The sequence below is a fragment of the Neopelma chrysocephalum genome, unplaced genomic scaffold, assembly GCF_003984885.1.
Source record: "Neopelma chrysocephalum unplaced genomic scaffold, ASM398488v2 Primary Assembly neopelma1_45, whole genome shotgun sequence".
Taxonomy (NCBI): Eukaryota; Metazoa; Chordata; class Aves; order Passeriformes; family Pipridae; genus Neopelma; species Neopelma chrysocephalum.
In genome coordinates, this window is record NW_020897704.1 from 18,723,228 (window position 1) to 18,746,379 (window position 23,152).

Genomic DNA, 23,152 nt, shown 5'->3' on the forward strand with positions numbered 1-23,152 from the left:
ATCTTATCCTATGATTAGTGCCTTATTTTCCACAATCTTCTTTCCTCAACACAGAATCCAATGTTCTCTATCTTGAAATCAGTGATAAGGCTCTATTCATGCTTTCTTAAAGATCGTTACAGACTTCTAATTATTCCTTTCAGACACAAGCTTCGTTTTCAGTTTCTTTCTCTGTTTTTTTTTTTCCCCGTGATTCTCCTTCAGAAGAGAAAATTTCCACTCGCTGCAACTTGTAATGGTTGCAAGTGGGAATGTGTGAGCATTCCTAGGATGAATGACAGAGGCAGTGTATTAATGAGATTCCCTGATAAATTGCAAATTCCATTTGCAAAGAAGCAAAGTTGCTTATTGTAACCCCTGCTTGCGTATCCCCCCTTCCGCAACGGCCGATAGCCCATCTCTGAGCTACAATAGAGTGAGAGCTGAGATTGACTGCAGACTGCTTTAATGCCACTCTTAATGACAACTTGTGAAGATCAGGAAGTTGTCAGAATCAGATATCAGCAAAAGCTCCAGCTTGCTTTGTGAAGTCAGTCTGAATTAATTAATGGGTAGCTTTCCTTTGATATTGCTTTGATATTTGGCTGCAGCTGGATAAAAATCAACACAAAGGAAGCTACATTTTGTTTACCACTGCTTAAGACTGTTTAGCTCAATGTGGTTCTTTTTTCTTTTGCAGTTTTTGCTTTTTTAACTTCCCTGGCACAAGGCAATAGAGATAAGCTTTTGCCAATAAATGGAGTTATGGTGGTATCTTTTTCAATGACTGCTTCTCTCTGCTCCTAGAGATACTCAGGCTACAGTCTGGGAGCAAAGCCATTACCATTTTCAGCAAAAAGATGGACATTCTATCCTTCTTTTCCCTTTCCTTCAGATATTATGGACCATTCCAAAAGTGAAACAAACATTAGCTTGTCCTCTCTGGTAGTGCTTTTCCTGTTAAAAGGTATTTAACACTTTAATCATAGAATCATAGAAAGGTTTGGGTTGGAAGAGACCTTAAAGACCATATAGTTCCAACCCCCTTGCTATGGGCAGGGACACCTTCCACTAGACCAGGTTGCTTCGAGACTCATCCTTCCTGGTCTTGAACACTTCCAGGAATGGGGCATCCACAGCTTCTCTGGGCAACCTGTTCCAGTGCCTCACCACCTTCATAGTGAAGAATTTCTTTCTAATATCTAATCTAAACCTGCCCTCTTTCAGTTTAAAGCCATTCCCCCTTGTCCCACTAATACTGATATTTGCTCTTTGCTTTAGAGGGTGCTGATCACTTGACCCACACACTGACAGCTTAAAATATAAGCTCTGCAACTACGTGTCTTCCATGACTTTTCAGGGTGGGAATTCTCTTTTTAGTGTCTCTAAAGGTTTTGGATGTCTACCATGACAATCAGATGAACATGTCTGTACTCCAGATTGGTGCTTGCACCCAAATGAATCCCTGAGTATTTCTAGCAGCCCCAGGGACCCTGCTGGCAAGAGGAGGAAGGATTTCTCTGCACACCACAGGGGGAAGAGCAGATGAAGAAGTGGCTCTTCCAACTTAGCTGATGAAGATGATAATTCTTACAGAGAAAGAGCAAAAAATCAATTATCTCTCCGGGTCTGCAAAGAGTGTTTTTAATTAGCCAGAATATGATTGTCCAAAGTGTGTTATTAGAGCAGAAGGCTCAATCAAGCCACCCAGTTTCACCTGGTTTTCCATTATTATGGGGTTTCTAATGACCACAGAGAGGACAGAACTTATGTTCTCTCTCTCATTGTGCACGTTGTCACATAGAATAGCATGCTGCACCTGCACAGTGTGGTTCATTACCTGGATGAGATGGGAGAAAGCTGGATGGGGATACCTCAGCTTCCCTCACTGCCAGGGGAATGCAAACACTAAACAAGACACCACTGCAACCCTTCAATAGCAATGGACCACACAGCACAAGGTGTTTGAAGGAGGCAGCACAGCTCACAGGGCTGGACACAACGGCAGGAGGATGCTGAACAAACAGTCTCTCTGTTATAAACACGCCATGAGGCCCAGGCTCTTTAGTCCTAACATAACTCAGATCCATGGGTGCCAAACATTGCTATCGAGGCAGGTAAATGGCATCCAAGGGCATCTCTAATGATGTTGCTTCCTGATGCCTGCAACATTGTTTACGATTTGCCTTTCTAATTTCACGATTGTAGGAGTAGTCAGACAGCTAGGAAGGCTCCCTGAACTAGTTTTTCATTACCAAGACAATTTTAATAGCTCGTGTCGTGGTGCTAATGAGGCTGACTGAAGCACCTGTACTTTCTGTTCCAGATAACAGAAAACAGCTAACACCAGCAGAAGGATAAATAGCTGTTTAAGAGAGTGCCTGGGCTATTATCCTTAGGTAAGCATCCCACCTAAATCTTGGTGAGCTTTGCAATACCCTGGGGTACTCTAGTAATGGCCTCTTGATTTTCTTCAGAGCTTTCCATTCTGAAGTACACAGCAAAAGGTTCTCTGAATCAGTGATTTTTGGGTACCCAGCTTGAAAGTGATATCCTGTGAACTGATCCTCCACCCTCGCTGAGTAAGATGTTCTAAGTCAGACAAAACAGTCTGGAGGGATTTTGCAAAGTGATGACCTCATCTGGTTGGAGTTCTGGAAATCGGAGGTAAGTTCCAGTGTCACATGCCAGAACGGCCTTTTGGGGATGGGCTTCACATCAGTGAATTTTTCTGAGGTCAAGCCCTTATTATGCATTACTTAATTTCCATCCCAATATTATTATACTGCAAAGCTGTGCAAAAAAATTCCTGAACTACTCCAAAAGAACGCTCTAAAAAGGTAAATGCATCTAACCGCATTTGCAGCTGGGCTAATGTGCTTCTGCTTCCCACCAGATCTGCTGCACCATGGAAAAGCAACAGCCTGATAGGAATGTCTGGGATCTAAAACAGCTCATTGATGTTCATGCCCTGTGCAGCTCTTCACCTCCCTGACACACCCAGGTTTTAGGCTGGGGCATCACCCCCAAGTAATGCAGATCAAGGTTTAGCCACCTTCTCCCAGTCCTCAAGTCAATGGATCTTCCTGCACTTCCCTATTCTTGGAGAGTGTCTTCCAAATGTTTGAAGCTTTTCCTAAGAATAAAATACTTTGTAGAGCACAGACTCATATCCAGATATCACATTACTTGAGTCAGTGCCTTCAGCACTGGGCAACCAAGTGCTGTGACTTGCTTTCTTTCACCCTCATGAGAGTTTAATACTTTCATACACAGTGGAACAGCTTCAAGAGGAGAAACAGTGACCTCTAATCTCAACTAAGTCCAGTGTTGAAGGCTCTGTTAGGTCAATCCAAGTCAAATCCTTTCAACAAACAAGTCAGAGAGGATATGAGCTGCATTCTCCTGACATGCCAAAAAGTTATCCTAATGATCAGGCTGTACAGGAAGATGAATTTGACCCCCATCCTTCACTGAGAGAAAGGGACAATATAACTATGAATTAAATGTTTTGCTCAATTTAGAGAAGTTGTTTTCACTTGCTCAATATTCCACTCTCCCTACACCTGCACAACACCAATCATTCTGCCATTAAGCTGCAAGTTCAGCCTCTTACAGGGATTTCATTGGGTTCCTAAATCACTTTTTTCCATTTTATTAATCCAAGGCTGGTGATCCATTAGGTGTTTCACAGCAACTGTAGGTGCAAACACAGCCTTTCTAATAAGGTACCTGAATTTAGTACAAATATTGATTTTTCATTGAAGTGATAAAGTCAGTGCAACATTTTTTGGAGGGGCAGAGGTGGAAGTGGTGTGTTTGCATAATAAAAAAACACTTTTCTTCTTTCTGAGCTGGGCAAAATTTATCCATTTGAATTGTATTTTAAGGGAAGGAATGGGCCAGATTCACTTTCTTAACATCACTCAATGCCTTACAGCTTAGTTTCTAGGAATAGAGGTTCCCTGGGAATTCTCTGCTTTCCCATCTGGTTATTTTTATAATTTAAACAGTTCTAGACTTTTTGGATTCTTCATTAAGCAGCATTTGGCCATGCTATATGGATACTGAATTAGTTTAATTTGTCATCATAAATCAATCACTTCAATCCCTTAACTAACTTAATTGCTCTTTGAATTCCCTTTCTGTTTGTCAAAATCTCTCAAAATCATGGATATATCATATTCAGGCTATTATTCAAGTCGTATTGGATGATTACCTTTTTATTACAGGTAATTTTTACATGATGTTCCTATAATACTGACAAACCGTAAGGCCTAAAGCAGAGAAGGGAGTTGGATATTAAAACACTACTCCAGAAAGGAGTATGCCAGGATAGTTATTAGAAAGGAGCTCATAATGTAAAGTGAAAATCAGAAATATATTTGGGGTTTTTGCTTCTTGTTGGCCAGATGGTATTTTATCAGAAACTGAACGAGGTTTCATAGAAAGTTGTCATAGGTGCCTGCATCTGGCAAAAAAGGAAGCCATGAATATTTTACAAAACAGATCCTACAAACTCCACCTTGCTGTTAAAATATTAAGAGCTTTCTCAAAACTGTATTTCTCCATTGTTAAACTGTTAATTAAATCAATTCATACAGCTAATTTCATGACAGAACTTCAATACAAATGGTTTGCTGCTACTTGGAACGTGTATATCCCACTTGAAATAAGAACCACGCAAACCATGAGTCTGTTAAAAGCATGGGAGTGCAGAGGCCTAAATAGGTGTGGGCTGTTAATTATTTCTGTGATAACCTTAGGTATGAGGATATATCAAAAAATGTACATAAAGGCAATAAACAATTGTTGTCATGTCCAACCTATCTAACTTCAACTACAGAGCAAAGACTCCAAAGAGTTTTAGGTGTAGATTTTACAAATGGATGTCCATTGATTCCAGACCTCAAACAGCCTCTGCATGAGATTAAAGGTGCATTTATTCAGTTATTTGGCTCTGAGAATCCAACCAACATATACCACTATTGTGTTACCTATCTGCACTTAACTCTTGCCAGGAAATCCTACCAGGTTCACTAGTTAGCAAACCAGAGAACGTTCTGTTTTTAAAATAAAGCATGTTAAAACTAAAACAAAGAAGAAATGTCAGTGCTGTGAAGGCAGTTAAAGCAGTCCCTACATAAGGCTCTTTGAGGTTTGCCCTCTATACAGAAGCCAATTTTCACTAAGTAGCAAATTAGAGCATGGGGGAACCAAGATTATTACATCTAATGGAAGGTACAGAATAAATTTAGATGGGTGGAATTTATTGGATTATTCTGTTTAGGGAATAGAAGTTAAACACCTCTAACGAAGCCATGAGATTCTTAATGAAGATGAGATAGTTAAGGCCTCAGTTCTACATCTCAGCCCAAAGAAGCAGATTTCTAAGATCATTATTACAATCAAATTGAGGTTTTCCCTTTTCTCCCTTCTGCCTTTTAAAACAAAATCCAAATGAACACTACAAGAAAACCTGACTCTAAGCTGAATAATACAAACCACATCCGTATGAGCTATGAGGATATCAGCTGTGTGCTTCCATGTTATATCTGAAAAGACACATCTGAAAAGTCATGTTGTTCATTTACAAGACATAAAAGCTACTTGTGATTCCAGCACCAAGTAAACAGAAGGGAACTGTCCCTGTTTCGTTGATCTGATTCATATATAACAATATGCCTGTATTTCTCAAACACTGCATATCTTCTCTGCCTAGCAGCAATCCTACATAACGAGTGATATCTAAATACATTTTTCGGGGAAGATAAAAGCTCCATTATATGACAAGGAATATTATGACTAACAGAGAGATTATACTAATCATGAGTAAGAAAGATGATGTTTGATCCTACTTGTGCAGAAAGTTTTTTAAAATTTTTTTAAAAAATCTTTTAAATGAATTTCTATCCTCAGGAAAATGATTAAAACCAGAAAAGCCTTGAGATGTCAGCTGGTGACATGTTTTTCTTCTTTATCTTTCTTTTTTGTTGTTGTTGCTGTGAAAAAAAAAATATCTGAGAGAATACAGCAAAGTGCATCATTAACTTCTTATTAATTTTATAATACAAAGGCAATTCAGTTAAAATAGTAGTGCTGCAACTTTAAATTACAGAACTAGCTTGGTATTTAATGAGAGATTTAGCACAGCAGGGTTTCTGTTAAATTAAGTTGTGCCTTCACATCACAGTGGGAAAACAGGTGTATATTGGTTTAGAATTATGGAAATGTTGACTAATTCCAAGGCTTGTAATCAAACAGCAAGGCACCCTGCAATATTTTCTTCCAAGATCCTGCATTAATCATTTATATCTGGTCTTATTTTCTTCATGTCCACTAAAAGGGTGCAGCTCAAAGGAGCAGATCAAGCGCTCGTGTTTTCATGTCTCTGTTAAGGATGAGGTGCAGGCAAAAAGCAGAGATAGAGACAGAGCACTGCAGGCTTTGCTCAAATACCTACTTAAATTAAACTGAACATGCAGTCTTGGAAGGGGGATGAATTTCACACTAAAAACCTCACTTTTTTGGCTCCACTGGTGCCGATCCAAAACCTCCTTACCAAGCCACACAGAGCAGGTCTGCATTTAAAAAATGAAGAGACTACCCCAAAAATAATCTAGGTTCATTCATTTAATGAAGACAGAGGTATTTTCCTCCATGCCTCTGCAGCAGCACAGGTTACACCTGAGTGCAGGTAAAACACAGATGAGTTCCAAGCACCACAGCATCCCTACAGCCCCCTGCTCCTGCCTCTGCCAGCTTTCCTTACCTTACACTAATAAATCACCTGCCTTTGCCTCGGATTTTCTTCCTGGGCTATTTAAGGATGCCTTATCTGATGCATGGTGGTATTACAGCAAAAGTGGAAGGCACAGATTCTTTTGTTTCCAGGAGATACCTTATTACTGAACCTCCTACCGACCATACCTCATTTACTGGAAGCAAGCTGACACTTGATGCCCAAATGAACCTGATCCAAATTCATCCCTTGTTGCAGCTCTGCCAGAAGATTGCTTCCATTTGCTCTGAGATTATTTCACACATGGACCTATCCACTACCAATTCCTGCTTGTTCAGTAAAAGCTGCTTAGCAGGCAAGAGGAACAATACAGAAATTGCTAAAATTCATATATGGAGAATCCTGCTAACGTGAAGTGTTTTCAGCACGTGTGCCACAACTTTAAAGCATGCTTAAATGAAGTTATTTTGGGCATACACAGATGCAGCATAACAGTATCTCCATATATGCTGAATGTCAGCATACTGCACGTGCAAAATATAGAATCTGTTATATAATATATGCTGAATCATCCTGAAGGACAAGTAGTAGATCTGTATTCAAGTTGCTTCTCTTTATTAGAGGTGTCCATTTAAAAAGTAGGTATAACAACTTAAAGTCAAATCTAAACATCTCTGGCTGTATCAGGCCCCAGAGTCACAGGGATGCAATTTCCACATTTCCTTAAAAGGAAAGTTTGTAACCTCACAGTCAGGACATAAAAACTCAGCTTGGAAAGACAAAGAACTAGACAGAGCTTTAGAAAAATTATTATTTTTGAAATTGAAAAAAATCAAATGGTACAGTAGTGTCTCTAACTGCTACCTGCTCATTAGCTGTGCAAAAGTGAAGGAGAAAATGGTGCACTGCTCAAGTAAGATGCAATGCAGAGCTGAGCCAGCTTTGCCATCTGAATATGTAGAAGTCAGAGAAGGAGTCTGCCTCTCCCCGTCACCCACTGAAATAACTAAGATCTCTCAAAACACAGCAACCAGCTTGAGGGGCTCATGGAACAACAGAGGAGCAAAGAAAAGTGGCTGAGGTAGCTGGGGTTTTTTAGCCTGGAGAACAGGAGGCTCAGGGGAGATTTTAACGCTCTCTACAACTACCTGAAAGGAGGTTGTAGCCAGGTGGGGGTCAGGCTCTTCTCCCAGGCAACCAGCGACAGGACAAGAGGAAATGGCCTTGAGCTGCACCAGGGGAGGCTCAGATTGGACATTAGAAAGAACTTCACTGAAAAGGTGGTCAAGCATTGGAACAGGCTGCTCAGGGAAGTAGTGGAGTCACCATCCCTGGAAGAGTTAAAAAAATGACTGGATGTGGCATTCAGTGCCATGGTCTAGTTGACATGGTGGTGCTTGCCCAAAGGTTGGACTCAATGATCTCGGAGGTCTTTTCCAACCCTAACAATTCTATGTTTCTAAAAGGACCCTCTATTTCTACGAGGAGTGATGTGTAGATCTTGTGGCAGAGCTTCAGGGATGCTGTCTGGGCAGGGTGCTGCTCCAGCAGCTCAGGACCACCTCCACTAGAGTGTCCATCCAGTCTGCACAACCATTTGACTCAAAGCATGTTGGAGAGCAATTACTCAGTGAGCTGGTTTAAGTGCAACATTAGCTGAATTGGGTTAGAGCAGTCGTCCAAGGGCTCGGCTTTTTCTGGCAGTGGGGATGGGAACAAACAAGGAAATCATCTTTCAGAGCCTTCATTTCTCTCTGAGGATGACACATCCCTCCTGTACAACCTTAATGCCAAGCCTGCTACTGGGAGGCTTGTAAGGTCTTGACACTGCCCCTTTTGAGAGCCAGTTGCTGGAAAACATCACTTGAATCTCAAGTGCCGCAATTTTTCTCCTGTTTTCCTGTGGCTGGCCTACCTCTGCAGATTTCCTACCACCACTCAGAGCATTTACACCTGCAAATGACAGAGGACTCCCATTTTGCCTTGGTGAATTAGCAGGATTCACAGGTAACTGTCCCATGTACTTCTCTAGGCTGGTAATTTCCATGACAGATAAGGTGGCTTTCCTAACAGGAGTTGCATAAAGTGAGCTGGCCAGATGTGAATTTTTCAAACATATAGTGTCCAATTTCACATATAGCACATAGGAACTAAAGGAGATATTGGCCATATAACTGTCAGTCCAGTCAATGCTCTCTTCGTTTATATAGTGTATTTATTTATTTTCATGTCTGTAACCAGACACTTCAAACATATACTTCAACATTTCTCCTGCATCAAGAGGGAATAAACCTCCATCCTTTATATTTTTACTTTTCCATCCTCAAAATATTTGGCTACGTTCAGCAGGAAAAATAAAAAGAGTGGAACAAGAAAATTTCAGAGTTAAGGCATGCAATTACCAGTGATATACTTCTCTCTAGCCCTGCAATTTAAATATAAACTACCACAGGATAACGCAAGGAACACTTTGTACAACACAACCACAGCTGTTTTGAGTGCTGGTGTGAGTTATCATTGGGAGCAGGTGATGAGGAGAGGTGGTGGCAGGGAACTGGATGACACCGTGCAAGCAGCAATGTGGTACCACGCTCTACAACACCCTGAGATGGGCAGCTACCACACCAATGCTTTCAGGTTGTTTAGAAACCATGTGGATAAAGGCTGCATTTAACAAAGTTGGCTGTTTTTTGTCTTTTGCTCCTCTCTCCCTTTTGAAACTCGAAGCCCTGTTGGTGTAGTGTTTTTCTGCCGTATTTTTCCCCCTCTCTCACCCTCCCTCCCCCTTAAATAAAAAAAAAATTAGAAATGAATCTACATATTTTTCCCCCTCTCTCACCCTCCCTCCCCCTTAAATAAAAAAAAAATTAGAAATGAATCTACATTGCACTTTGGTCACTGCCTTTAGTCAGCAGGTATCAGCACTATTTCCAGCCAAGGGACTTTCTACAGAAGAGCAGCTGCCCATGGAAATGATGCCATTGCTTCAGGACTGGCACTGGTACAGGACAGACCATCAGGTTTGCCACCCTCCTTGCAGAGATCAAGGTCATTTGGGGTACCAAGCATCACCGAGAGTAAAAGGGCTATTTTTCTGGCAGTAAAATAATTAGGATTAAAAAGTAAATGTACTCACCCCAGGTAAAGTTTTAATATTGTGCAGTGCATTCTGTGCCTCAAGAGCAGCTTTTCTTGTATAAAATGTTACGAAACAACAACCTATAGAGAGAAATGAAAAGCTTTCAGAAATTAGTGAGTACGATTTGTGAGAGTACAATAGGCAGGGAGAAAAAACAGTGGTTGAACAACACAATATGAAAGCTGTAAATGTGAATTATCCTGAGGCTGCCTGAATGACATGAATAAAAGAAAGCCTGTATGGTTTAAAATAAAAAGTCCCCTCCTGTGCATTGCATCTATAGCACACCTACATTGTTAGTGAACTGTAATCACTTAGAAATTGTTAACCAAAATCCAATTGGCTTTGTACAGTGTAAATAAGGTTATATTTTTCTGAAGGCTCCCCATTATACTTTGAATATAAGCAACATGGCAAGCTCAAGCAGCAGGAATTCATTGTTGCATCCCAGGCAGAAAATCAGGTTAAAGCAGGACCTTATTTAAAGGGCCTTACATAAAAGAGCTAAGGTTGGTTCCCCTCCTTTTTGAAACCAGGCAGGACTGGAGGTAGGACACTCATCTCAGTTGCAAGAATGAAAAATAAGCTACAGGAGAATTCACCATGGTGGGATAATGGAGGCTGCTGATGGTTGACAGCGTAAAGGGAGGTTCTGCTCACCCTGCATCTGCCTAATCTTCAGTAAAGAGGGTGGGTTTAGTTGCCTTAATCCTCTGGTTTTCCCTTTGACAGCATGGTCCAACTGGGTGGTCTGTGGGGTGGGTTGCTGCCACTTTCTCCACTGCAAACATGTCAAGTAGCTTTTGCTGCAGCACACACAACCCAGGCAGCTCAACACCACCCCCAGGGCGAGGTCAGGGCTCACAGGTAGATCCCCAAGGGAACAGCTATAGTGTGACATGCATGGGACAAACAACAAGGACCAGGATTTGCCTCACTGCAATCTGTAATGTCCCAGCCCTGCTCCTAGGCATGCACAGTGTTCATGCAGAGAACTTACTGAGGGAGGTCCTTGTTGCCAGTGGGATGTTCAACACAACATCCCAGCTTGTGACTCCAACTTTATTTTCAGTGGGAGGGAAACCACTTTGAGAGCACCACCTGCCACACTTATGTCCATAACACAAGATTACAGGTACAGACATAAGGAGAATTCATGCTGGGAAAGCTCCCATCTAGCACAGTAAATCAGTGATGCAGGAATACCCTTAGGGAATAATTGGTTGCTACTCTATCCACAGGGGAAATACAGTGGGGCTGAATCCAGCTCTTGTCCCATGGACATGGGCAGTCCCTGCTTTGGAACCGCAGTAAGGAGAGATCCCAAAGCTGCTATAGAGCTTGTGGATCCAGATGTAGTGTTTGGTGACCCAGCTACTATGGGGAGAGGGAAAACATGCTGGGGAATGCCGGCTGGGAGGCAGAAGTGGCTCCTGAAGTAAAAACCTACTTCGCATCAAGCAAGATGATGCAGGTTTTACTGATGAATAAGAAAGCAATCCTGTTCTCTTAAGCACAGTCAGAGGTTTGTTACAACTCCAGAGAAATGTCAAAACCAATCAGTAAATAAAAGAACCCGGGGCTCACGAGCCTTGGTATTCCCTTGGAGCATGACACAGATAAAATAATCTGTGCTTTAGGCAGTGAGCAAAGATGATGTTTGCATCAGCTCCCTAATATTGGCCAAGGTGAAGCATTCCAGCCCACCTGACGCCCATGACTTGTGCTCAGCCATGCAGCATCCTCATAATGGTAAAGAAGATAAGGAGAAGGTGTGCACAGCAGAACACAGCAAACATTGTAAGTGACTGTGTAGAGGTGGTCCTCGGAAGGAAGGGCTGAATCCAGAATGGCCCCTCCACTGCCTCTTGCTTGGCTCAAGCCGTGCACGGCACTGGGAATGCTCCCTCCAGCTCTGCAGCCAGACCAGCAACAATCATTACCTCCATAACAAGCAAAGGTGACCATGTATTCCCAGCTGGAATGCAGCGAGTTTATCCCTGACACAGAAAATCACTTGCAGGCACTACAACACATGGGCAGGCAGGTAATGCAGACATAACACAGCTGAGAGAAACATTTTTCATACTGCCAACAGCTTTAAAATTTCACACTTTACGATGGAGACGGTTTAATAATTATTTCAGTAAGTGGAACACTGTTCTCAGGGATGTGTGTTACAGACAGCCACAGCCTGTTTGTGCTTCTTGTGAGTGTTTGTAAACCTTTTATTTCACTGGAAAATTCTGAAAATTTGAATTATTTTTCTCCAGAATGAAAATAGAAAAAAATAGAAAAATAGGAAACAAATCTGAGTTTGTGACATTTAATAGTGCAACTTTGAGACAACACTGCAACATTTTTCTATCCTGCTAGCTAGTCCCAAAGTCTATCTTCTATTATTTCTTCATTTATTAGATTTTTAATATATAGCTTTTTAACCAGGAGAGAGAATTCAGAGGGGAAAATATCAAGCTGTAATCACAAGTCTGCAATTGCCATGTCCTTTTCCATGGGCCCGAAGAGTTTCATTTTAGATTTCAGCTCTGTGGGTTCATTCTGATAAGGAGAAGTTTGAAATCTATTGGTTTATCACTCTTGGCGCTACTTGAAAGAACTGCACTTGAAAGATGAATATGCTGTGAAATACCCTTTAACTGGTCATTTTTGGGAAGTAATAGCTCAGGATAGAAAAATGTGTCTGTGAATGAGGGCTGGAAGAAAACAGTAGCTTAATGGGAAATGTGCAGATGTTTCAGGCAGGTTATCGAACCTTGACAAAAATGAAGACTTCTAAGCTCACAGACTGATACTTTTGAAAATGCACATGGATAAAAATTTTTCTCTGGACATATTTGGCTTGTAACTTCTTAAAAAAAACCAAACTCACAACAAGACCCAGTTTACTGTGGTTTGAGGAGAGCACGGACACCTTATTGTGGACACCTGAATCTGCTACAGAGGTCAGGGCTGGACTCAAAAATAAGAAAACACAGAAGAACAGAAAAGGTAGTAGAGCAGGTGGTCCCCAAGGAAACTCTATCACTCAGCCTATGGACTTTCCAGAGTTTCTTGCTGCCATGTTATGCAAACTGCATTGAAGTTTGCAGTGTAAAATCTCTTTGGCTCAGTACATAAGAGAAAGTACCAAATTCAGTCTTTTCTGAAGGAATATTGGAAGGGAAGACACCTGTGTAAAAGGACATGGCTAATCTGTGCTTTAGTACTAGTAGCTGTCCCCTGCTGAAAGACCTTCCTCCCTCCATTTTCCCAAAGTAAACGTAATATTGCCAAAGACAAACAAATGGCCCAGCTGGAAAAGAAAAAATACGTTTCCTACTGAAAGAAAAATAAAAACTGCAACCCTCCCCTCTCCAGCCCCCTGCACACATAATCTTGGCTTCATCACCAACAAACTCGACAGCAGCTTGAACCACAACGAGGCTTTTCTGACACCCAAATAACTCAAAGCCTGGCAGTGATAACCTTCTCCCCTCCTAGTCAGGGCAACTTAAAATGTGAATTGGTCTGTGGACATGGTTCTGCCAATCCTCAGCAGCCTGAAATACAGCCCAGTTTAACTCCACGTGGGTTAGTGTATTCTTGCCCAAAGGCACGGGAGCTTGTGCTGCCAGTCAGTGCCTCCAAAGCAGCAAATCTCCTGCGCTCTGCTAAGCTGGTTGTGCTCTACTTGGAACAGTATTTACTACAGCGTAAGACATTTCTTCTTTGTACCTTGAAAAAAATACTGAATGAATCATGCAGATCCCTACAGTCCCTTAAGGACATCGGCAACAACTTCATGGCTATCCTGCCAGATGCTTGAACAGACTGAATAAAACCTGTCACTCCGTGCTGCTCAGCATCTAATGGCAACAAATGGGATGCCTGAGAAACAACAGCAGAAAACAGCCCTACTTCTCAAGGCATATGACAAGCAAACACTTCAGCGTGGACACTACAATGCTCAACTTCAACACCTCATAAAAAAAAGGGAAAAGATCTCTTATTTCAGCTTGGTTTTTTTTCTCTCTCTCTTCCCACCCTCCCCGCTCCCCCCCTTTTTTTCTTTTTTTCAAAGGAAATTTAGTGCCAGAAAAAGACCTCAAGGTCCCAGCCATTGGGAGAGAGTTGACACATTCAATTCTCCATGACACATTCAATTCACAAGCCCTTGCTCAGCCTGCCAAAGGCACCAATTAGCACCAGTGGTGGAGATTTTTTTAATTTAATTTCCACAGAAACCTGTTTAGCAAGACAGTGACATGGGCAAAACACCTTGTGTATAGCTAGAAATAGCTTTATGTGAGTCACCGTGAAAGACGGCAGCGACGGATTACAGGGGGACCATGAAGCCACAGGTTCACTAAAGCATCTAGGAGTTAGGGATGGGAAAAACAAGAGCAAGTGGTGAGGGCTCTCACACCACTGCAGCCACGAATTTCTGCTGACAGAGAACCTGGGTTTTTGGAGGACACATGTGTGCATTGTGGAATTATGACGAATTGCAGTTTTCGCCATGAAGCTTCAAAAAATGCCGTTCCTCCTGTAAGCAAGAGGGATTTTTTCAAAGAGCTGTTAGTGACCTTATGCAATGGGACTTCTCCTCCCGTGTGACTTCTGCTCTATGACCCACATTTACCTCCCAGCAGAGCAGTCATGTCTTTGTTAGGCTGTAAGATACAGCTGTATGACATCGCTAGGAGCTCCGCCATGTCATTATTTTTATCACTTTCTCACAATTCAAACACAGACTAATTACTCCATGAGAGCTGTTTACATTTCTAATTTTGAACAACTAACAAAGGGAAGCTCTCCTCCACTCAGAGATGTGGCTTACACGGTCCTCGTTGGCATTTAACGGCACTGGGATCTGTGTAAGAGGCTTAATCTCTCAGCCAGGATTTCATGCTTGAATGAATACAGCAACCTCCATCTTGCTTCGGGTGTGAAAAAGTCTCTTACAGCTCCGTAAACTGACTATACAATTCCTAAGTTAAAGTTACCAGGAATTACACACATGCATCAACACAAGAAAATAACCCTTGGATGTGGACAGGAATTAAAACACATTGTTCTATAAGATGCTCTGAGGTTTTGCTTGAAGAAAAACATTCTGCAGTTTCTCTGGCCTAAAAATTTAACTTCTGTGAATTAAAAGAGAAAAGAGACAGGAGAAAAAAAAACCCTCATATTTGTTGGTCTGATTTATTAGTTTCTATAGTTTTCAACTGTCAAAATTTGTCAGTTTGGATCTCTCTGCACTGTGCATATTATCACCTGCTGCCAGTATCTGAACCCTAACCATGGGGTATAGAAATACAAGAGCTTATCAGGGAGCCTGCAAAGCCTGCAACAACTTAAAAGTATGAAATTTGCTTTACCTTCTAGACTAATAAAATAAACACTTCAAAACAGCTATAATGATTATCTGATGATTGAACTCTGTATTCTTTTAGCAAGTAATGGAATCCTGGCAGACAAATTCAATTCAAAATACATTCACATTCAGGACATCAACAAAGTCATCATGTTGTGAATTGAAAATTCCTTTAAAGGCTGCGTTTGAATTCTAAGGGGCTGACAGATCAAGGGACTGAAGGCCCTGGAAGGCTAAATGAGTGAAGTCCCGCTATGTTTCTTTCTTTCTGTGAATGAAGCTCACTTTTGTGTGTGCATTTGCAAGCAGAACAGGTGCTGGCTTCATACAAGCCTGGAATCTCAATGGGGACAGTAGCTTCTTGTCAATCCAGTAGAGTTCAAGCTAGTTTAAGTTAAGGAGGATTTCTTTTTCTTGTTATTTTTTTCCCCTCCAAATGTTCCTCTCCTGATTTCCACATTCGCTCCTCCACCACCAAAAGTTAAACATTAACACCGCTCTGTAAATCACAAACAGCTGCCTGAACAGTGTGATTTGCAACCAAACCCACCACGACTTGTAATGTCATTTTCCAAAAGCCAGTGAAGACATTAAAAATTCTTTTCCACTAAAGCCACTGAGAAGACCTATTGCTACAAGGAGTTCAGGTGCGTGGTTGGGCAATGAGATTTTTCACATTTGTTACATTTGCTGCGGTGCAATGGGAGCCTTGCCTGGCAGTTTTTCTGTGTTAGAGTTAGCGTGCAGTTAGCTAACCTCCATTGAAGACACCACTCTAGTATTAGGAGAGGTGTTTCAAGTATTAGAGATTTTTGTTGGTGGATTCCATAAAAAACCAGAGAAAAACGTGAACTGCCTGAATAGCAAATACAGCTATTTCTGACAAAGGATTCCAGAAATAAAAATCCAACTGTTTTTCAAATTCTGCTGAACAGAAAAAGAAGGTGGCTAAGACAGGGATGCATTTTGATTCCTACCTGCACCATCCTCATGCCCTATTGTATGTGGAGTCACTGGAGAGCACAATGGCAACAATTCTCTCCCGAAGCAATCCCTGATAGAATTGCCGAATACTGCAGAAATCAACCTTTAATGATGCCACCTCCCAATTAGCTCAGGTTTGCTAATAGTTTGATATAATTGGCACCCTGATGGAAACCGTATTACCAGTCCTGTCACCAGCCAGGAAACCTCATTGCCACTCTAATGACAGCACATATTATAGCAGTGCCACTTCTAATATTAATACATTAGCTGAATGTAGGCAGGGACTCACATGTGAGAAGGATTCACAACTGGGACGTGCCAAATTCCACCCCATGCTCTATTTTCCCTCCTGTCTGTAAAATGTAGGGTGGCAGTGCCCCAGCCCCAGATTGCCCCCGTTGCCCCACTGGCATTAAAGCCCAAATGCTCCAAGCTGGTAACAGCCCTGTAAATGGCCAGTGAAAAATGATCCCATGGAGCTCAATTTTTTCTCTCCATGCCTTGCAAGTTATGACGGCCTTTCTGTTAATTGGCCACAAGTCCTAGTTTGCTGTCAGCCTTCAGCTGCACCGGGGAGCTCTTTTGGAGGAGTCGCACTCTGTCATTCCCGTACCCTTGTGAATACAAATGCTCTCTATAAATGTCCTCTGCCTACAAAATGGAAGTGGGTTTTTTTCTTTTTTTTTTTTTTTTTTTGACCTAGATTAAATCTGCTGCATTTTCAAGCCTTTTGGGAAAGCGACTAAGAACTAATATGCACCGGTTAGTGTGCCACAACACTTCCCTACCCATTATTATGTAAATTTTTACTAAAGTGCGACACAGATAGAAAAGATATCAAAGGCAAAATTGCCAGAATCTACTTTTCTTGCTCTCTGAAATAAGCCACTTATATTAAACTGTTTTAAATGGCTAATAGCTGTACAAGTATCTGAAGAATTTCAATGTACGTTTTTTCATATAGGACAATGGCAGCTTTTGCAAATTCCTGAGTTCTCCTGCTGACTGTGTAATAAATGGAAAGCGAATGGCCAGAATTCTGGTACTCTCTGCTTTACTTCTGAAGGAAGGGGCCAACTTCCACATCTGCAGCTTGGCAATAATCATATGATACTTGCACTAGATGGTGATAAAGGAGGAAAAAAAAAGTAGATGCAGAATTAGATTCTATACATGGTGGCAGGGTAAATAAATACACATAAATCAGGTTTATGGCATCAAGGCAATTTTATGTCATTACTAACTAATCTGTCCCTAAAGAAACCATCACTGTGTGATGGGATGGAAACTGAGCTTTATTGGTCTAGGCTGACTAGTGCATGAGAAATATTCCAAGACAAATTCAGAAAATGCTGTGAAGATAGAGCTGAGCAGCCGGTGCCATTGGACCTGCACATCAGCACTGCATCAACACCCTGATCTGCAGGCTGATGGAAACACCACTGGCCTGGCCTGGGATGTTCCTCCTTTGCCAGCCCCTCCAAGCACCCACCCCCACTGTAAATCCCTAGGGAGAGCCCTTGCTTTCCCAGCCCTATGAGACGAATGGCTGTCAGTCAACCAACACCAGTGAGAAACTCAAAGCAGCTGCTCAGTGCCTCTTGTCGAGTCCAGGTTTGGTCCGTTCCCATTTCTATATCTCAGGGGTGGAGAATAATTGGGATCTTATACATCAGTCCATATGCCTTACAAAAAAACCTGCTTGCCAGAGCTTTTGGAAAAGAAATTTTCAAGTAAGTAGCACAGCAGGGGGAGAGGGTGGGGACATGGCATTCCAGCCTTTAACTCTGTGAGTGGTCTCCCATGGGAAGTCACTACACTTCCCACTTGTAAAATATAGAAAAGAATATACACAAAATACAAGAGATTTTTTTTTGTTTGGAAATAGTTTTATATCTGGCCTGTCACTAGATATATACATCATATCACAATGAAATCTTGAAACTGGGGAGACATCTAAATAAAACTACAAAAAATGAAAATATAAAAAACTACTTATTTCTTTGCTGCCTACTCCTCCTTTCCTCTTTACCTTTTCTTTTCTTCTTTCCCTTCTTTTTCTTCTTGTTCTTGCATTAATTCTCCCTAATCTTTAATTCACTTTCTTGTTCCCTCACACAAATTCTTACTCTTTGCTTCCTAGCAGATGGTCATTGTTTCCCTTTTCCTTGGCCAGGTAACAATTACTGATTTGAGTTTCCTGGCTTTAAAGTGAATTAACATGTCCTCTGTGCAAGTTAACCCCTAAATTTGACCATCTGCTAATTATATATTTGGATGTAGTAGAGAAAGAGGGCTCAGAGAACAGATGCTAAAAAAAAATGGAAACACAAAATTAAGATGTCCTCCCTTATTAATCCATTCTTACAGCAGAAAACTGCTGTGACACTGTATTTCAATTCAAAAAGACTCTACAAAGATCATGTTTACATAAATTAACATAGGCAGGGACACATCTTTCCCTAATGACATTTCAAAAGCCCTATGGTCTCCAACCCTGGCATTCACTAGTAGCAAATCAAACCTCCCAGCACATACATCTTTTAGTCCTGGATTTCCTTCTATTTCTTCTTTCACTTGAATGCTTGACAAAGATCACTGAAGACTGGCTTTTCCTGATAAGACTACCAGACCACTGCTCTGATGAAACCTCTAATTGCACTGTGACTCCTGAGAAGCCACTCAAGTCCTAGTTCAAACAGGAGGCAACTCTGTAGTGAAAAATACTCACAATAGAATAGCTTTACCACAAAATTATCCCTTCAAAATCCTCAAATTTTTGAGAGTTAGTTGTGATTTATAAACTTCCACTACCACTATGAAAAACTTGCGTTCTATATTGGAAATTTTTTTCACTGGTTAAATGCCAATGGCATCCTGGGCTGCATCAGGCAGAGCACTGCCAGCAGGTCAATGGAGGTGATCCTTGCCCTCTGCTGAGACATATCTGGGGGGCTGGATCTTTTTCTGGGCTCCCCAGCAGAGGGATGTGGACATTCTGGAGGATGTCCAGTGAACAGCCATGAAGATGAGGAAGAGGCTGGAGCATCTCTCATATGAAGAGAGACTGAGAGAGCTAGGACTGTTCACCCTGGAGATGAAAACACTCAGTGTCTAAAAATGCCTGATGGAGAGGAAGTAAAGAAGAGAGAGGTTTCTCAGTGGTGCTCAACAACAGGACAAGAGGCCATGGCCGCAAATTAAAATACAGGAAATTCAACTTAAAAATAAGGAAAAACATTTTTATTTTAACAATGATCAAATGCTGGCATGGTTTGCCCACACAAGTTTGTGGACTCTCCATCCCTGGAGACATTAAAATCCTGCCTGGACACAGCCCTGACAAACCTGGTGCAGGTGATCCTGCTTTGAGCAGGAGTTGGATAGGATGAATCCCAGAGGCTCCTTCCAACCTCAGCCAGCCTGTGATTCTGTGAAGTGGCAATGAAGGAATTTAAGTAGCCTCTCCACGACATCCCTGCTAACACAGCTTAACTTTCACAGAAATATTGCAAGCTTATTTAACTTTAGCAGACAACATCAGTTAAATTACTGTTTTATTGTTGTATTCATCAATTGGGAACCAGCCCTTATTCACTAGCAAATTTCACACAAGATGAGTTTTTCGTAGCAAGAACACAGGAATTAATCTTTTTTTCTTTTTTAAAGAAACAGAATAGAGACCTTATAGCACCTTCTAGTACATAAAGGGGGCCTGGAGATGGCTGTAGAGGGACTTTGACAAGGGCCTGTAGTGATGGGAAAAGGGGGAATGGCTTTAAACTGAAAGAGGGCAGGTTTCTGTTAGGTATTAGGAAAAAATTCTTTACTGTGAGGGTGGTGAGGCACTGGCATGGGTTACCCAGAGAAGTTGTGGATGCACCATCCCTGGAGCTGTTCAAGGTCAGGCTGGATGGGGCCCTGAGCAACCTGGTCTAGTGGAAGGTGTCCCTGCCCCTGGCAAGCAGGTGGAACTGGATGATCTTTAAGGTCCCTTCCAACCCAACCCATTCTATGATACAATGGTGATTCCAGCATGTTCCTTGTTGCCACAGGCACACAAGACAATAAAAGTATCTTGTGTTACACCTTGTTTTGAGAAAGATATCAATACATTTATGAGTTCATGATAACATGATGTATTTTATAAGTTATAGTTTATCCAGTCCTATTGTATCTGACATGAAGTTTTGTTTAAACCCCTCTGACAGCTCTAAACTTTTGAGCTTGTGTCTTCCAAGGACAGCATAGGAAAAGCCAGAACTAGCAGTACAAAGAGACAAAAGAGGAAGAGGTCCAGGGAGTAGGAGTTATAAAAGAAGGCACAGAGTGGAACGATTGCTGTTGCTGACACTTAACTCATTTAAAAAACAATAACAAAACCCCAACCCTAGCCTTTACCCAGACATTTGGTAAGAACACGGCATATGGGGTGGCTTCAACATTTAACTGGATTTGGTAGAGGTGGATACTATTTTTGCAAAACAATCTAAAATCTGACCTTGGATCACTAATTTCTAGGAATAGAGTGTTGAAGTTCTTCTGAAAATAATGTTCAATGCCCATCTGAATCTTTCAATGCCTAAATGCTTTTGAACAATTTGGCCTTTCATCTCCCTATGCCCTAGCTTTTCCCTGTAAAATAGAAAGAAATAAAATGTTCTGAGCTCAAAGGAATACTCTGAAGAAATCATGAAAAAATAAAAATTGAGGTAAAAAGACACTGCAATCGTAGTGACGTGAGTAACAGCAGAGCAATCCTTGCCAGCATTGCTTCCATCTACCTCACTACAGTCTGGCATGCTTCCTCCAAAAGTTAGCTTATAGGAAATGGAAGAAATCAATAGGAGGCTTTTGAGATGGCTTAAGGGATGCTTAAGTAGCGTGGGGAGAAATTCTAGGTTAAATATTGCCTCAAAGTGCCCTGAACTTGAATCAACAGATACTTATTTCTCCCAACACCCCCAAACCCTGTATTTTGCTGCTTTTGGCCAAACCACCTAATCAGGGGCTCCATTCTATGCCAGTGGAAGAACTGGCAAAGCCTCCACTCATAGTCGTGATTTGCTACAACATACACACTATTTTCATGGAGCTAATTTTCAACTATTTGACCTGTTTTTTCTTAGAAATACTTTTCCCCATCTTTAAAACTTGCGTCTAAATCCGTTGTCTGAATCCCTCACTCTCCCTGTTCCCTCTGCCCAAGATGCAGTCAAACACTTTCAAGTCTTTCTTGACTTCAACATCATGAACCTTTACACATCTCATATTGATTTCTAGGCATTCACAGCTTCACTCTCACAGGGTCACAGCACATGTCAAATCTTTCCTACACTCTGTACACCTTCAAGCAGTGTTTCATCTAAGGAGCTTCGCTTTCCTTGAACTTGTTAGCAGTGACACACTTGTTCCCCAATTAAGCTTTCTTTATAATAATAATAAAAAAAGAAATTCAGGAAATTCCTGGCAACTTTTCTGTCTTCCTAGTTGGTTGAAACAATTTTATGCAGATGAAGATGCAACTCCACAGAGCCTTTGAACTTTAAGCATCATCTTTACTGGGCTTTGAACTCTCAACAGGGCCCGTGATCTTTCAAAGCAATGTACTCTGCTGTGGAAACTTCAAACAAGAGGGAAAAAGGCATGGTTAGAAAAAAATGCAAAAGATGGGCTTTTTTAAATGCTTGATGCTCCTGGAAATAAATAAAAAAACCCAACTGAGTGGTATCTGAAGAAGTGTATTCAGCACTCAAGTGTTTCCCTAATTAATTGTTTAGATGAGTGCTAAAATAAATGCAGCAGCAGCAAAGATAAACAAACCACTTTAGTAATAAAGCCATATATTTGTGCAGACACACAAAAATAAATGGCAGCACTTAATGAGCACAAGCAATGAGAATGAAGAACACACTTTGTGTGGGGGATCCATGCTCAGAAAGCTCAAGCTCAAAGACATTTGAGAGGTATCTCACAACCACCTCCCAATCTGCCTCACGTTCGCCGCTTGCACGGCAACTTGTTTTGCACAGACTAATAGTGTAAAAACACAAAGTGTCCTGATAAAGAATTACAGCTCATGTTTCACCTTGCCTGGGCAGCCTCACCAGAGAAAGGAAAATATCTATGGTAAGAGATTGTTATGCTAGTTAATTATGATTCTTCTTTATTTTTGTCTGATGATTAACTAACGTAAAATCAATGAAGGGAGATACAGAACAGATGTGTAACACCTGTACTTCCAAAATGAGAGCAAAAAGTTAAGGTGATTCACACAGTCATTTCCTTCTGAGTGGAAAATGAGCTAGCAAAGTAAAAATACTGGGGGAAAGTGTTATCTTGTATATCTAGGAAAGCAGTTTTAATAGAATTGTAAAACTGTTAAAGGCAGGAACATTCAGCTACGCTCCTCTCCCAGAGAGGACTGCATTATGCTTCTACATGTAATTCTTCCAATGTTTTATCTTGCCTATCTGTGGATTTCTCAGAATCAGACTTCCCATAATTTCTCCAGGAAACTATTTTGCAATCTCACAAAAATTAATTTTAAATACACTTTTCACAGTAAATACTTTCAGTTTTGATGAATTTCCCATTGCTTTTTATGTCTTGAAAACCTTCCTAAATAGTGCTACTACTTATCTTTGTATAAATGATTCAATAACCACAGCAATGCATAAAACCCTATGTACCATACAAATAATATGTTATTCTCCCCCTAAGTCTTCATACAGTTGATAGTTTGTTTCTTGCAACTATCACCATGTATGCCCTGGAAAACTGATTAAAAAAATCTATTCACCAATATTAAATGTCTATTCAGGGAAGGGAATATTGAGACTGTGTTGGATGACCCACAGGACACATATTAAGTCCTTTAATTAATACCAGTTCAGAGAAGTCCAAACGAGTACCACAATCTGTA

General features: G+C 41.1%; 1 protein-coding gene across 9 annotated transcripts in view; it reads right to left on the reverse strand.

Moving 5' to 3' along the window:
- Nucleotides 1–23,152, reverse strand: part of CELF2 (CUGBP Elav-like family member 2) — a 557,258-nt gene that overhangs the window by 91,812 nt on the left and 442,294 nt on the right. For all 9 annotated transcript variants that reach the window (XM_027679569.1, XM_027679566.1, XM_027679564.1 and 6 more), the window contains one exon: nt 9,858–9,940. In XM_027679569.1, coding sequence (XP_027535370.1) covers nt 9,858–9,940 — 83 coding nt within the window. The remainder of the gene's footprint in view (nt 1–9,857; nt 9,941–23,152) is intronic.